The 16,245-nt window shown below is 29.0% G+C and overlaps 1 protein-coding gene across 1 annotated transcript in view; it reads right to left on the bottom strand.

Moving 5' to 3' along the window:
* The window catches only part of LOC129976322 (mucin-2-like), a 156,153-nt gene extending 146,739 nt beyond the window's left edge, over window positions 1–9,414 (bottom strand). Inside the window, exon 1 of the mRNA XM_056089826.1 lies at window positions 8,983–9,414. Coding sequence (XP_055945801.1) covers window positions 8,983–9,259 — 277 coding nt within the window. The 5' untranslated portion in view covers window positions 9,260–9,414. The remainder of the gene's footprint in view (window positions 1–8,982) is intronic.
* Window positions 9,415–16,245: the final 6,831 nt, after the last annotated feature.

Below are 16,245 nucleotides of genomic sequence, written 5' to 3'. Positions count from 1 at the left end.
ATCACGTACCAAATTTGATATATTTAAGTCACTGCGTTTTTGAATTGTCGCATTTACATATTTCTGAAAGTACAGACAGACAGACAAGCAACCCTTTATTGTATCTGGTTCAACATTTGACAGGTGTCTACAATATAAATGTGAAACTTGTGCACCGAATTTTATCTATCGATCTAGTTTTCTCCGTTTTGTAGTTATCGCGTTAAATTATTTTAGAACAGCTGGACAGACAGACTTCCTCTGAGCGGATTATGTTCACCATTTCATTGAAATCTACCAATATGGTGTAAAGATCGTGTATCAAATTTCACAGGTCTAGCTCAAAGTGTTTCTGAGTTATCTTTGTCACAAAAAGACATACCTACATTTTCCAAAAATGTGTTTTACAAACTCAGGGAAATATAAAACGAGAAGATTCGTCAAAATCTCGAGTTCGTATTTTCGAACGATTGCTATACTTTTTCTACATTAAGTATATAAGAAAGTAAAAAAAAAAAAAATTTAAAAAAAAGCGAACTTTCTGTGCAAAACACTTAAAACGATGTACGTATGCGAATTTAAGCGTTTTGCAATTCCAGGCAATGAATGTGTTTTATAAAGTTCCTATTAAAATAAATTGCACTATTAGCATAATAATAAATAAACAGATAAAAACAAATGCTGAAAATATGCATGTAAACATAAAGTGCACAATATTTTTTGGTCGTAAAGGTCAGAAAATGTAAAAATTTAATCGGAACTTTAAAGAACAGTAATTATGCAGAGTATATTCCACCATTAAAATTAAATTACTACTTACATAACATATAATTAATTATATTCAGGCTTAGAATTTAATATCGGCGCTTAATCGCAGAAATATTGTTAAAGAAGCGCATAAAAATATTCTCGATTTTCCTCTACTTATCATAACTTTTATATTCCATTTACATAGTAAAATAGGTTAATAAAAATAAATTAAAAGAGCACAAGCTGTTCAATAGTAAAATAGAAATACCACATTACATTATAGAGAAGCAGTGCTTTAAATCTTTGAAAAGAGTTTAAAATGACGTTTGATTAACAATATCCGAAACACAGCTGGGAAGATATAGTTTAACAACCTCAACTGAAACAAAATTTAACACTTCAAATATTTAGTTTCAATTTAAGGAGTTATTCATTGCTCAGATCACTGAACTCTCTCTGTGAATCGTTCGCTGTTCAAAGATTAGACACCTGCAGATGCTGTGAAGAATTTAGAATTCGAAATGAAGACAGGAGACGGCATGGTTTCCAAATAATTACTAGGAACGAAATGGCTGCGCACTCACATAAATACAACTTCCACAAACGATTTTGATTTCGGATCGACAAATAATTCCTTGCGTCATCTTCCGATAAAAGTGCATCGAATCCAAAACATGCTGACGTAAACTACAGTTAGATTTTGCTAAATTTTTAAAAGAAAGACTAGAATCGGCGGCAGGGATCAAAACGATGGCGGCATGCTTTTCACTAATGGGATTTTTTTGCTCGATTGTCTTTTCCCATCAGTAATAAAGTATCTCTACCAGAATAGAGAGTGGTAAGTTCTTGTTCGGCAGTTTTATTTTGAGAACAACCATCCCGGTAAAAAATTGCGAACACAAAGCAAATATGCCGAACTTTTGTGAACCGTGAAGTAAAGAACGGTGAAATTCTTGTTCGAGAGATTTATTTTGGAATGGCAACTGCACTGTGCCCCACAAAATTCCAAGATGAGGGTGGGGAATTCAGAACTTCTATTTAAAAAAAAGTATGTTTTCAAACCATAATGATCTTCAAATAATAAACTTAATAGAGATTATTATTTAGTTTATATAATTAAACCAACAGAAGCGGTTGCTTTGAAATTTTCTCCAATATCCTCTAAAAAATGCACTATGCATTATTAACTGTATGGCATTGTTGAAAAAAGAGTTAAAGAGAAAGGGTCAACATTATTAATTGCAGGACATTGGTGAAAAATAGTTAGGAAAAACGAAAAAAATCTATTAGGATTATTTATTTATTTATTTGCAATTAACCGCTGGGATGCAAATAATACCTAAGTAGATGGAGACCGAATTAATTGCATATTAAATTGTATCTGAACAGGCACACTTCCTTCTGAAGGAATTTCTTTCAAAATTTGGAATAGAGATCATACACCAAGTTTCATCTATCCAGCTCAAAGTGTTTTTGAATTACTGTGTTCACGGACAGAATTTTAAAAATGTGTTTTTTCGCACCGTAATGGCCTTTAAATAAAATACATAATAAAAATTATTGTTCAGTTTATATAAGTAAACCAACGGTAGTGGTCTCCTTGAATTTTTTTGCCCCCTATATTCGCTAAAAAATGAGTCTAACATTACTAACATTGGCGAAAAATAGTTATAGAAAACGAAAAAGCCTATTAGCGCTTTCTTTCCTTCTTCTTCTTCTTTTTTTTTTTTTTTTTTTTTTTTTTTTTGATTTCCTATTTGAGTATTAACAGCTGAAAGGCAGTTAATACTCAAACAGGTAAAAACCGAACATGTACAACGGATGTCTTTTTGGTCTGACGATTGAAGTCAAAATTTGACACAGAAATATTATTGAAGTCACAAAAGAACATACCATTTCTCATACATTGATACGTTTAAGGAATAATTTTCCAGATACATGCAAGTTGAATTTATAATATATACTAATATTTGAAAGTAGGAATATACTTGAAATTATAAACTAGCCTCTAGGTTTTTTTTTTTTTTCTTTTCCCATAAATAAAACAATATAGAACGCTTTGAGTTTAGCTTCATTGCAGGAAGAATAGAACTGAATATACAGTTTTTATTTACTATATATATTTTTTAATCATCACATATAACTTGATACAGATTTGCAATTTTAGTAGCAAAACTACATGCTAAATTTCATTTATCTAGTTCATTACGTTTCTAGGTTACCTTGTTTATTTATCACAATAGATAGATGAATAGACAGTCAATCGTTAACAAATAAAATCTTAAATCTGGTAATAATGATAAAATCAAATAATACATTCAACCTATTTCTTTTCGTTTTCGAGTTTAGATACATACAGATAAGACAAGCAAACTGATTTCCCTTTAACTATTTCGTCCCAAAATTCGATACAATTTTAGAACTGCGATAAAACGAAATTTCATTTTTCTAACTTGTTTTCTGAACCATGACACACAAAAAAAACATAATTCCAAAAGAGATTATTTTTAGACCCAAGAAGATCTAAAATATGAAAATCTAACGAAATTTTCACAATTACAATACTTGTTATTAGTTTAAGAGGAAATTTTAAAAAAAATCTTTTGCTGTTTATTTTTCACATGAATCTTTATTTTGAATTATTCTGTTCAGAAAAGTGGCAAGAATCTGTATTCATAAGTAAAAAAAAAAAAAAAACTTTGGGATTAAAAAAAAAGTAGATTTTACAAGAAATGCCATAATATTTGCAATTGAACGGAATCCTGTGCATATTTATAAATGTAAAAAAAAAAAAAAAAAAAAGAAGTTGCTTTTCTTTATTCTACAATAAAATAAAATAAAACGGCTAAGCTGTGTTCTTACCTTGCAATTTTATTTTACGAAAAGGAATTGTTGTGAAAATTAAATGCAACGTAAAAATTATATTGTAATTCAGTTCTCTATCATATTTTTGTTTTGGGGGAAGGGAACGTTTAGAACATTTCCAATATTCTGGTTCGCTTCAGAAATATTTTGGGATATTTTATCCACATTTTTAAGATGGAATATGTACGCCTACTTTCTCCCTGCAGAAGAGGCACTTGTACGGATAAAAATATGCCTTCTCTAAGAAGAAGTTAAGCAGCAACTTGTAAAACTTCATTTTAAAAACTTTATTATTAGGAAAATGCTTAAATTTAGAATAGTTAATTTCTAGAAACCAAGCTAGCATTAACTCATCGAAAAAACGTATTTGCCTTAAAAGTGCTCAATTTTTTAAAAGCAAAACCTGTCTAATTGAAAAAAATTCTATAAATAATAATAAATAATTCTATAAAAAAATTCTATAAAAGTTTCTTTTAAAAGTGCGCTCGGTGAGATCTAATGATCCAGCGACGGTAAGAAGCGCCGAAGCACATCATTTTAGCATCCCCATTGTGATCAACAGCTTGTACTGAAGTGCTATAGCACAGAAAATCAGCAGGTCATCAACAGTATTAATATGTGGGAGGAGATACTATCACATGGCATTAACTCCCCTCTCCTCATATAATATAAATGCAATAACATTCTATCCATATGGCATCTCACAGGATTTGCGCCCGAGGAATCAATCCCCCCTCCCCAAAGGATGTATTAGATTCCGCAAACTGTAGATAACTTTCCTATCTTGAAATTTAGATAGATATTAGATATTTTCCGATAAAGATATCTTCCTCTTCATCATTGCTACTTAAGTAACGACATCTTCTGAACTTCTATGAGAGATGTTCTAGAACCTAGGTGTACAATTCTGGGTAATTGTAATAAGTATGGAGCAATAAATAAATAAACAATCAGTTAATTATTAAATTATTAAATAGATAATAATTATAAACGAATTTTAAAATAAAAAAGAAAAGGAAAACATTTAATTGTAAATTTTTAAGGTTGCTTCATCTAAGTAGATATACGTCATATTAGTGTAAATTTATTCTATGCAAAATAAAGGTTAAAACGGATAATTCTGCAAAAGCTAACTATTAAATATATAATACTTCTATTCCTATTTATATTAATATTCTAAATACAGATTACCTTTTTAGTTAAGATGAAATATTCACTCATAAATAAAATAAAAACATTTTTTTTAAATACGGTTTTATTCTTTTTTAGCTTTTTAATGTGCTAAAAATTAATTTTTTAAAATTTAACTATTTTTCATATATTTTTATTTAAATTATGATTCATTATTTCAAATTTTATGAAATCTTGAAATTAATTTTCTCAAATTTATTCTCAGGTAGCGCCACATGGATGGAATAAAAATCTCAATAAAATTAATCCATTAAATAATAGTTAAGTTCTAAATAATTAAAATAGTATTTAGAATACACAAGAGTACTCATCTAGAATACACAAGAGTACGTGAGTTCCAAAATTCTAGCCCATCAGGAAATGCGTGAACAATTAATTACAAAATTTTATTTTTAAAACATGTAAAAAGTTAAATAAAAGAGACTAATAAGTAAAAAAAAAAAAAAAAAAGACGAATTAGGGACGTTTTATTCTAATTTTATGAACCACCTTAATCTTGTTTATTGCTTTTTTTAAAAAACTTTTCAGGGAGAAATTCTTATTTCAAACAATCAAGCAGAATTATGTTTAAGTTTCAAGAAATTATACAAAATACTCTTTTAAGCACAACACAGTGAGAAAACGATATAATTACATGACCAGTAACATGATAAACATTAGTTACATGACGTCTAATGCTTGCATGTGAAAATTAATTACACTTTTTCTTCTGCAAGGTGCACCAAAATTTACTCAACGCCACGAATTTTATGTGAGAACATAAATTGATTTTATTAATTAGGGCAAATTGATAACACAAAATCTTGCATATGCAACTGATCATCACCAACCAACCAGTTAACAAAAATCATGTCGTTTAATCACGACGAACGAAGAGATTAATATTAAACAACCAAACGATAATTAAAAAGAAAATATATTTAAAAAATTTTGAATGTGTAATATGCCTTATAAATTACATTGTGTGACGCAAACAATAAGTGATCTTTCGATTTTTAAAACTATTCTTCTTCAATAGGCGAATTTTCTTTCCGATTTCCCGCCAAATCCGAGAACAGCTCGAAATGCATAGCCGACTGTTTTTTCAGTAGCTGTCCAAATGATTTCACCTGACCTTGCGGTTTTGACTGGCGCTCTTCCAAAGATGTAGTAACTTCGTGTGTGTGGTCCGAAAAATACACACGCATCAAATAAGTTATTAAAAAGGTTAACCAATAGCCGAGGAAAAATAAGTTGTAAAAACAACGTAGTTTACAGGCATGTGAAGATTTGTGGCAAGATAAATAAAAAGAAACGTTTTCGCAATTCAAAAAAAAATAAAAAAAAATACGTGTATATAAAATACAGAATCGACACAGATAAACAAAATTTCCGATTTAAGGCAAAAAAAGTACGTATTGCGCGTAAATTCAAATATTTTTCTGTAATATATTTTTGCAGAATCAACCAAACTTTTCGTCCGTGAAGTTAACTAAATTAAATTGTTTGACAGTTCAAGAGTTAAATTAGCATCTTCTCTATAGAAATGAAACAATAAATTACTGTTCAATAATAATTTTTTTGTGTTATTTTTAAAAAATGTAAATAATTTCTTAAACTAGTGTTTGCTAAGCATTTATTAGGCTACAGATTCAAAACATTTTAAACTCCAATATCGAATCGGATGCAAATCTTTTGTATCGATTAACTAAATAACAAGAACTAAATAAACAGAAATTAAATATATTAAACTTATGAAGCTTATTCTATTCGCACAAAAAATCGTAACTTCTAATAGATTATTATCGTATGATTAATAAATTAATATTAATGAATCAATCTATTCTTCCAATACCAATAAATTGTAGAATAATACAAAATGACGAATAATAATAATGAAATAGAATTTAAATAACAAAATTAATTACAAAATGAAACAATGGTTAATAATGATGAGAATAAAAATTTAATGGTACAAATACAATCATTCATCTAAGGTTTTTGTAAAGAATTCCATCAAAGATTATTACCTATTCATGCGATTATGGCAACACTTTCTATTTTTTATGTAGAATACTAAACACAAAGTGATCATTCAACTTGTCTTAGTATCTTGAGAAAGGACCGTATATGATCGATGTACAAGCTTGACAGTTCAATTGGACCCCAACCGTTCTCGTCTTTTTCATTTGTTCTAGATATAAACATTAAACTCAATTCTGTAGCATTCATTTTCGACGACTTTTGAAAATACATGACTAACAAACCTTTTTTCTGATGGTATTAAAGCTCATAAATTATTTCTTGCCTTAATAATTCGATTCTACTATTAATCAAAGTAAGTATTTCTCTAAAATTTCTAAACTTTTCACATCATTAATTCACTAATCGTAAGCAATCTATATAAAGAATTCTTCTTCGAATCATTCTTGTAAAAAAAAAGGCAAAAATAAAAAGTAAATATTCCAAATACATAAATACAATTTTTTTTAATGATGAAATCTGAAAGAAACCACACCAACCAGAATTGTTTAATAAACATTCTCCCTACTGCTTCTCTCTTATGTTTATCTTGTCAATGTTTTGAGTTTTCAATCTGAAGGTTACATGTTGGTTCTTATTGCACATATACTATATCCATTTTTATCATATTTTGCATCTAACAACGTAAACGGCAATATTTTTTTTTACAAAATATGTTATTATTTTTAATTTTTTTAAACGCATTTTTAATATCAACTTTTTCCCCCCAAATATTCCAGCTTACGATGAAATAAAAAAATTCTTACCTTTGAAATTTTTCTTTGATTTATCTATTAACAAAAATATTAAAAATGGGCCAAAAAAAAACAACAAAGAAATTGATTTTTTTATTATTTAATTGTAAAGATCGTTAAGTCAGTAAATAATTTTGCTTTTCCTATTAATGTTGTAAAAATAAATCCCCACAGTCCAGAAACCGCGTTGGAGGGCCAAATTAACTTGCTCTATTTCAAATGCAAATTAATAAAAACTCAATCGACAGTAAAAGTCGGGAAATTTTTAATAAAATAATAACAATTTTAATGAGTAGTTTAAGTGAGTGGACACGCAAAATAAAACGACGTGTAGAACTTGGAATTAAATTTTTACAGTCAATTTGCTACCGTGACGATCTCTCAAGAGTTTCCTGCAGCTACAATTAAGATAACGAGTAAATAATTGTATCCTTTATTTTTTCCACATAAGTGATTATTCGTTCATCCATAATTAAGAAGCTAAAAAAATTCACTAATTTTTAGATTTTAAATAAACAAAACTACGATGATTACAGATAAAAATTACTACTTAGTTATTCTCAAGGTCTAATTTAAAAATGAGTGCGCATCTGGTTCAAAAATTATAATGCAACCAATTATGTCCAGTTCAATATGTAAATATTACATCAATCACAAATAAACCTAAAATCGGACTGATTAATTCAAGGTATTATTATAAATTATTATTATTTATCTGAACGTCATTTGGCTGGAAAGAGGTTATTAATGCTATAAATTATTATTAGTACATTAATAGATTGCATTTAGAAAGCTAATTTTTATTTTTAACAAATGCTTCTAGAATTCATTTTCTTATAAAAAATAAATATTTGTGATGTATTATTTTTGTTTTTATTTTTTCCCTTAAAAACATTCTTTCTATACTGTTTTTGTTTAAAATACATGCAATTTTCAAAGAAAACACAATATTATATAAGTAAATCATTAAAATTCTAAAACATGAACGGCTACAACAGAAAACTTTAAAAGTAAATATCGGCTAAATTGTTTGAACATAATTCAAATGTTATAAATAATTCAAATTGTTTATAAAACAAATTTTGAATTAATTTCTAAAAGTGAAAGCAAAATTTTTGAAAGAGTATCGATGTAAAATTTTAAAACTGGTACGTAAATTCCAATAAAATAATAATAATTCGAGCAAATACTCAAATATATCACGTTAATTATTTTTTTTATAAAATTGTATAGCTTCCGTATATTCATGTCTTGTTTCTTTGATATTTCCTTGTTATGTAAGGTATTTGCTCCCAATTTCATACTCTGAGTGGTGTCGTTTTCATTTGCTGTTGTTTTACTGTTTTTTTTTTTTTTATCTATAAATTTTTTACGAAACTCAAATATAACTGCCAATATAACTTTCGTTTTTATTTAATAAAATAAATAAAATTTCACTTACGGACTTGGACGGCTTTAGCATTCAGTTTGCTAACAATTTCTTCGCAGGTAGTAATTTTATCCTTTAAGCGTTCCGATCGTTCAGCTAGCAAACGACATTCGCATCCGATTTCTTCGAAAATTTTATTTGCAATTTTGGCAACGGATGACAGTTGCCGCAAACAATTCACCAGCGCTGTATTCGTAATAGGATAAAAATTGCAAGGTTCACTCTTGTCGGGGGGCAGGGGTTTTCGGCATAGGAACACCGGCTCCACATTCCACTTGCGGAACGGCATCACGCAAAAAAATTCACTTTCCAATCAAAGATGTATCCACATGATTTTTTCTTCTGAGTTTTCAAACAAGCCGGTGTTCGCCAGGTAATCCCGTAAGCTGTTGTAGCAACCGGCGTTACGTCATTACGAATCCATACGCAGATGTTGCCAGTCCTCGCGCTGAATGTTGAATGAAACTACTTTTTCGACCAGACGCGCGCAATGTGTGGAGTTCTATTGGATGTTAGGGTTGCCGTTTCTAGGGTGTTGCACTTCGACGCCAAACTAATAAAAGTTGGCTATGTTTTTTTTTCTCTCTTTATCCTTTTTCCCTTTCACAATACTTAAATGTTAAATTGCTACTTGTCGCATATAAAGACTAATAAAAACAATTTAATTTTAAAGGAAAAATATTTTTTCATTCATAAATTTCATTGTTATCTTATAAACATTATGATAAAAATCATGCTCTGTTTGAATATTAATAATGGTCCCTCTAGGGTCGAATTATAACATAACCAATTTAGTAAATGCCCAGAAAGCCCATAACTTAAATGTCTCGAGTCCTCATTTTTTTTTTTTTTTTGCGGTATTGGAGAGTTATTTATTTTTTTATTTTTATTTAAATATAAAGGGGAATGTAATTAATTGAATTTATTCTAATTAATGTATTGATCAAATTAATCTTCGAATATTATTCTTGTTACATTCCTAATTAATTGTACTGCAAGTTTTATATTATACAAGCGTTTGTATTAGGTAAAGCATTTATATATTACAAAAAAACCATTTGCTATATAAAATCCCATTATTTAAAATTTTTATCATTTTTTTAATTATTATTTTGCTTAAAATATTAAAAACAATCCTTTTACATTTCAACTGTGCCTTTTTTTTTACAAATGATATACTGAAACCAACTTGTTCGAAAATGATCTGCAATTAAGAATTTTGTTATTTCAGCTTGACAAAATTTGCTACTTAAAACTGCTTTTATAAAGATTAAAATCGATGAAAATGTATTTGGTTTTAAACGTTCGAAGGGATTGCTTAAAAGAATCACTAAATCAGGGGTGGATAACCTTTATGAATCAAAGTGCCATTTTTTCTAAAGAAATGTCTAATGAGGTATAGACGTACCATCAAATAATTTTGGAATGTGATTATTAGGAAGATAATAAAACTAAATACGAACAAATCAAAACTCTTTATTTACTACGAAAAAATACATTTTGCACTATATGGTAGTAAAGGTTTTTGTTATACGTGTAATTCAAATTAAAGTAACATTAATGTGACTTCTGTTGTTGCAGATTAGATGATAAATAACTTATATTAGGACTGTAAGATGTTCAGAACGCACGCTGAATTGGAGTCATCTGCCAAACGGTTTCTAAGCGAGTCTTAATGTTATTAACCTCTGAAAATGATTCGCAGGCATATATGAAAATATGCTTAAAATAGAATGAGCCAGCTTCTTCAAACAGTTTAATGTTTGAATCGAATTCCATGTTTCCAAAATTTCGTTACTGGCATTTTTATTTCTGTTGCTTGTTAACCTTTCTGTTTCAATCACTTTCAATTTTTTCCTTGTTTCAATAAATTTTTGAATCCACATTGAACCAGATTGGAAATCAATTTGTTGCATTTCAAATTCCTCGATTTCCAACCAATCGGATTGGGACAAATTCCGTTTATCAAATGAATGCAAGCCGTCATATGCAAGCCGTTTTGTAAACCGTAAAATGCAAACCGTTTTGATCGGTGACATGCCCAAAATATTGTCTCGCTTGCCACTGGTTCGCCATCCCTGCACTAGATAGTTTAAACTGGCCGTTAACTGTTCAGAAGTGCAATCGTTTTTGCAAAATGTCAGCTTATGTTTTCACTGACAACATAAACAACCCTTTGTCATAACTTCACATACATCGCTAATTCAAAATATATACAATAACATGAATTAAGCATAATAAAAAAATAAATTAATCCAGTTATGATAGATTCTTGTTTATTTCTCGTACGTGAAAGATATACTTTTTAATAGTATTAGAATTTGTTTATATATCACGAGCATTTGTCTTTCAAGTTTTGGCACTTTAGATAAAACTTATCGGAACATTATTATTTATTTATTTATTCGAAAGCTATAATGAAGGAGATAAAATGCAGACGATCAAAACACTTCAAGGCTCTTCAAAGTAGTGGGGTTTCAAACAAATTCTTAAACGCCCATCAGATTAGATTGTAAACTTTTTTTCCTCTCTGTTCTTAAAGTATTATGTTATTTATAAGTATTGCGTTTTACACTTATTTGATATAAATATTTATTTAAAATGAAAACAAAGTTTAATCCGTTCAACCAGCCAAAATGGAAAAGTTATCATTAGATTATAATTTTATAAATTTATTTTTAAAAATTACGTTACCGTCGTTTATGATCTTTGTTTGTTATTGAAATAACTATGTACCTTCGTTAATTTCCATGCTATTATTTGAAGGGTGAACAACTGTTCGCCCACGATAGTAATAGTATGCGAAAAAGTAAACATTCTATGAAGGATACTAAATTGTCTTTTTCTAATTCGCCACTGTTTTTTTTTTAATTATTTTTTGTTTTGTTTATTTATTTCCTTTTTTCATTTTACAGCTTTAATAGTTTCTATATATATTTTATGAACATATGCTGCAAAGGAAATTATTTTTTTTTTATGTCATTTTAAAATTAAAAACATTATCTATTCAAAAAACATGATTGCCGTGCTATTTCTTTTCAGTTTTAATATTTTTAAATTTATTCTTAATATTTGCTATTCTAATTTATATACAAATGTATGTATTTCGTACATTCACCGAGAGAAGTCGTTCACCGAAGAAGAATTTCGGTTAAATCGTTTGCCGAACGATTTAATCAGAAAATATGTATAATATTTTCTTTGGACGAGAAGAGTTCCATGGAAGAACCACCATGCGTATGTATATATACATATACGTACTCCGAATATACTTTAAATCCGCCGATATTTAAATGCCCTGTTGTTAGTATGGTGTGAAAGTTTGAAAACGTGTTGACTATTCAGGTGCTCTCCTATTTATTAATCACTGTTCAGAATTATCAGATAAACCTTCCAAAAGCATCCGACCGAGAGGTTATTTTTACTAAGTTAAATTTTAGATAAGAGAGGTATCACGCAGTTAAATAGATGTTGAAATATCTTTTTCAATGTACGTGATAACTTGCATGGTGAAAATATCTTTATACTGTGGTGAAAGCTTATAAGCCAGTTAACAGCTACCCTACACGGGCAGTTGCTTTTGTATTGTGGTCATGTTACTAGGCTGCGAACCACAAGGTTCTAGGTTCTATACTCGCTCATACCGATCCGCCACAATACTATGACAATTTGTGCGCGTTCATGTTATATAAGTTTATAGCTCACTGTACGAGCTTAAGTATTTTTTTAAGAAACATATTTTGTCAGTTATAGTCGATTTGGACCAAAATTAGACATTTATTAAATTTTAGTGTAAAATTTCATATCAGTTTCTAACATCAAACGTTTAATGTTTTTACTTTCTCTTCCACTAAGTGTACAAAGTATGGTATGCGTCAAAAAACTAAATCTTGAGATTTTGATGAATCAACGATTTTTAAATTTGTCTGAGCCCATAAAACTATATTTAGAATTATGATTGTCGATCAGTCTATGAACACGATAATTCTAAAATGCACTGAGCTAGGGACATTAAGCTTGGTACATGACATTTACAACAAAATTTCTTCTCTCAATCTGAAATCTCTCGACTCGTCCTCTCATATCCGTGTGAAGACGACAAAAAGTGTTATCTCTATCCCCTTTTCCTTCCAGCATAAAAAATTGTGTCACCATAAGTGCTCAGATTTTTATTTTCAGAGCCCCATATACAAGAGTTTTATGCTTCATTGTATATTGGAGAAAACGAGGTATGCATTTTCGGCATCTGTTTGGCCACCGATTGAAACCAAAATTCGACATAGACTTATAATTTTAATGATAAGTTCACATACATTTTTTTTTTTTTTTATCTAAGTCGGTGCATTTTTAAGCTAGCGTATTTCCATGCATGTCCATATGAAAATGAACTGACGACGAGCTCGACTGGCGATCAAATCGAGTTCAAAATTTGGCACTGAACTACACTTTAGACGCAAAAATTGTGTATTAAATTTTATTCCACCTGAGTCCTGTTGTTTTGTAGTTATTATGTTCATTTGCACTCCGTCAGACAGACAAAAAAGCATCCTGGATATAGATTTCATTCAATATTTGATAGAAATTAAGTGGCTGATTTTTAACTAGATAGACTAGGTAGCTGCCTAGAGCCACTGAAAGGGTACCGCAAGCAGGTCGCTATGAAAACTTTATTTTCTTAGTTTTTCAAATTCACAAGTTTCTGGAAAAAAAAAGTGCAGATTCTTTTAATATGAATGATAATATTTTCGGATAATATGAACGCTTTATCAAATATAAAAGGTCAGGTTCCTATATGTTTCATTGCAATGACATAGTTATTTCAATATTTATGAAACCAGATATGCTTCAATGATACGGTGTACTAACGTGCGTACCGGGCGTTAGATAATTAAAGACAAATGTAAGCTCACAAAATTAATAAAATAAACAAATATTAGCTTACAATAAACTACTAACATGCTAAAAATACGCTGAAATGTGAAACTTCTTTGACCATTTTATTAAAAGAGAGGCCTCATGATGTGCGCTGCTTAGGGCGGTTAGGTACCTAAATCCACTAATATAGAAAATCTATAAATGTGATATAGAAACTACATATCAAATTTCATCTTTTGAACCGATGGCTTTTTTTATCGTGTTCAAAAACAAATAGATGTATTTTCGATGCTTTTCTAACTTGTAAAAGTAGGAAATTTGGATATTCATCAGAATTTCGAATTTGATTCTTTTGAGCTTACAAATACTTTCTCCAAAGTAATAGCTTTTTTGATAGCATACGAAAAAGTCGATTAGTTAGTGTTCTTGATGATTGAGTTATCGTATCTTCTGTATTACTTACTCTCTTTCCTACTTCGGGGGATACCTTATGCGCAGTGATTAGCTTCAGAAATGGCAGAAGAATAATCTCATTAATCATTGGTCTGATAGGAAACTTAATTCCTCTCAAAAGAGAAAATGATTTAATGCCGATAAGTACTTGAAATATTAATATAATTTCATACTTACATTTTCGAATTTGTCAAACCTGGCTCCTAAGATATTCTTTGCCATTTAGGGGAGGGAATGGTTGGTCGACAAAAAGCGACCAATAATCGGTCATCGACGAATCATGTCATTCTTTATAAATGACATGTCGCTTTTGACCCCCATCCCCAACCAACATCCCCAGTTCGTTGGTGATGTTGGTTATATTTACTTTCAGTTAAATCATTTAGATAAAATTTCACATCTGTGACTTCTTCAAATAATCAATATTATAATCGTGTTATTTTAATTGTCTTGCCTATGTTCTCTTCATTACGTACAGGAACCTACCTAATGGAAACCATAGTGATATTATAAATGTAAATGTCCGGTTCATATATTTTCGTGGTATTGTAACTCCTTTTTGATGCGTCTTGTGAAGTACATCGATATTAAATAAAACTCTTCTCTAGCTTTCAACAATGAAAGAAAATCATGCAATTCTATATTGACTGGATGGAAAAATGAAAACGTTTTGAATTTCAGGGTAACAATGTAATCGATTGTTGGAAATTAAGCACAAAAATAATAATAATAATAATATTTATAAATTGTTAAAAACATTGCGAGCTTATTGGCATTATTATAAAGACAATTATTTAAATTTCGAAATGGTATAAAATTAATTTTTGCACTGCAGTTTTTTCGGAAATTATCACGAAAAAAATGACAAAATTCAGCATAATTAAAAAATTATTAAAATTTTAATTGAAATTTTTAAAAAACAATTAATTTTTTTAAAAAATTGCTTCAAGGTACGCATGAACCAAATTTGGTAGTTGTGGGTCAAATGGTTTGGACTGTTGAGCTCGAAACTTACACACTCGGAGGAAAAGAGACACATGCACACATTTTATGCTTTTTTAAATCTTCAAAACACCAAATTGTGTAATGTAATAAATTATTATTTTGTTGAATGAAATACGTTTCAATATCGATAGAAATTACCAGAACTGCAGCTAGAAAAATTTAAGAAATTTTTTTTAGCTGCAGATTTGCTGAATAAAACTTAAGCAAAAAAAAAAAAAAAGTATATACATAATTCCTTTCAGCGTTCTTCCACCTGGAATTGTATCGTTATTTGTCCGGTTTAGAAACTAGTTATTAAGCAATGATTTAAAGGTATAATCAGTATAGAACTCTTCTTCGAGTTCAATTTAGAAATTTCAATCACAGAGAAAAATATTCCAAGGGGTCTTAAAATTGCTGATTGATAGTTGAAATTTTTTTTAAAAAAATAATTGCTCTTGATGGAAATTTATTTTTTTCAAAAATGATTACTGTCCGAAATACGATTTTCTGATGAAATACTTTATTTAACAATAAAACGAAATATCATCATAGTTGCTTTCTGAAAATTTTTGATTAATTTTTTTTACTAATGTGAATTTGTCAATAATTTTGGGTATTTGAAATTAAAATTAATTTAACATTAAATTATTGTCTATGATTTGAATTTATTTTGGTTCATTCCAAGTCAAAATAAAAAATTGCAGAATATTATTTTTTTTTTCTTTTCTTTTTTGAATTATTTTCTTGGATCGGGAATAAATACATTTGAAAACTCTTAATTTATTCAAAACTCAAGTTGTATTCAAAACTCTGTTGTGCATGGTATTTAATAATAATAAAAAAAAGAATCCCCTTTTTTAAAAATTTGAATAGATTAGAAGTGAATAGCATATTTTCTTCTGAAGTTTTGATTTTCAATATCAGAGATGGATTTTAAGCTAAGCTACAAATTAACTAGCA

Source organism: Argiope bruennichi, chromosome 7, assembly GCF_947563725.1.
Source record: "Argiope bruennichi chromosome 7, qqArgBrue1.1, whole genome shotgun sequence".
Classification (NCBI taxonomy): Eukaryota; Metazoa; Arthropoda; class Arachnida; order Araneae; family Araneidae; genus Argiope; species Argiope bruennichi.
This window is presented reverse-complemented; position numbering and strand designations above follow the sequence as displayed.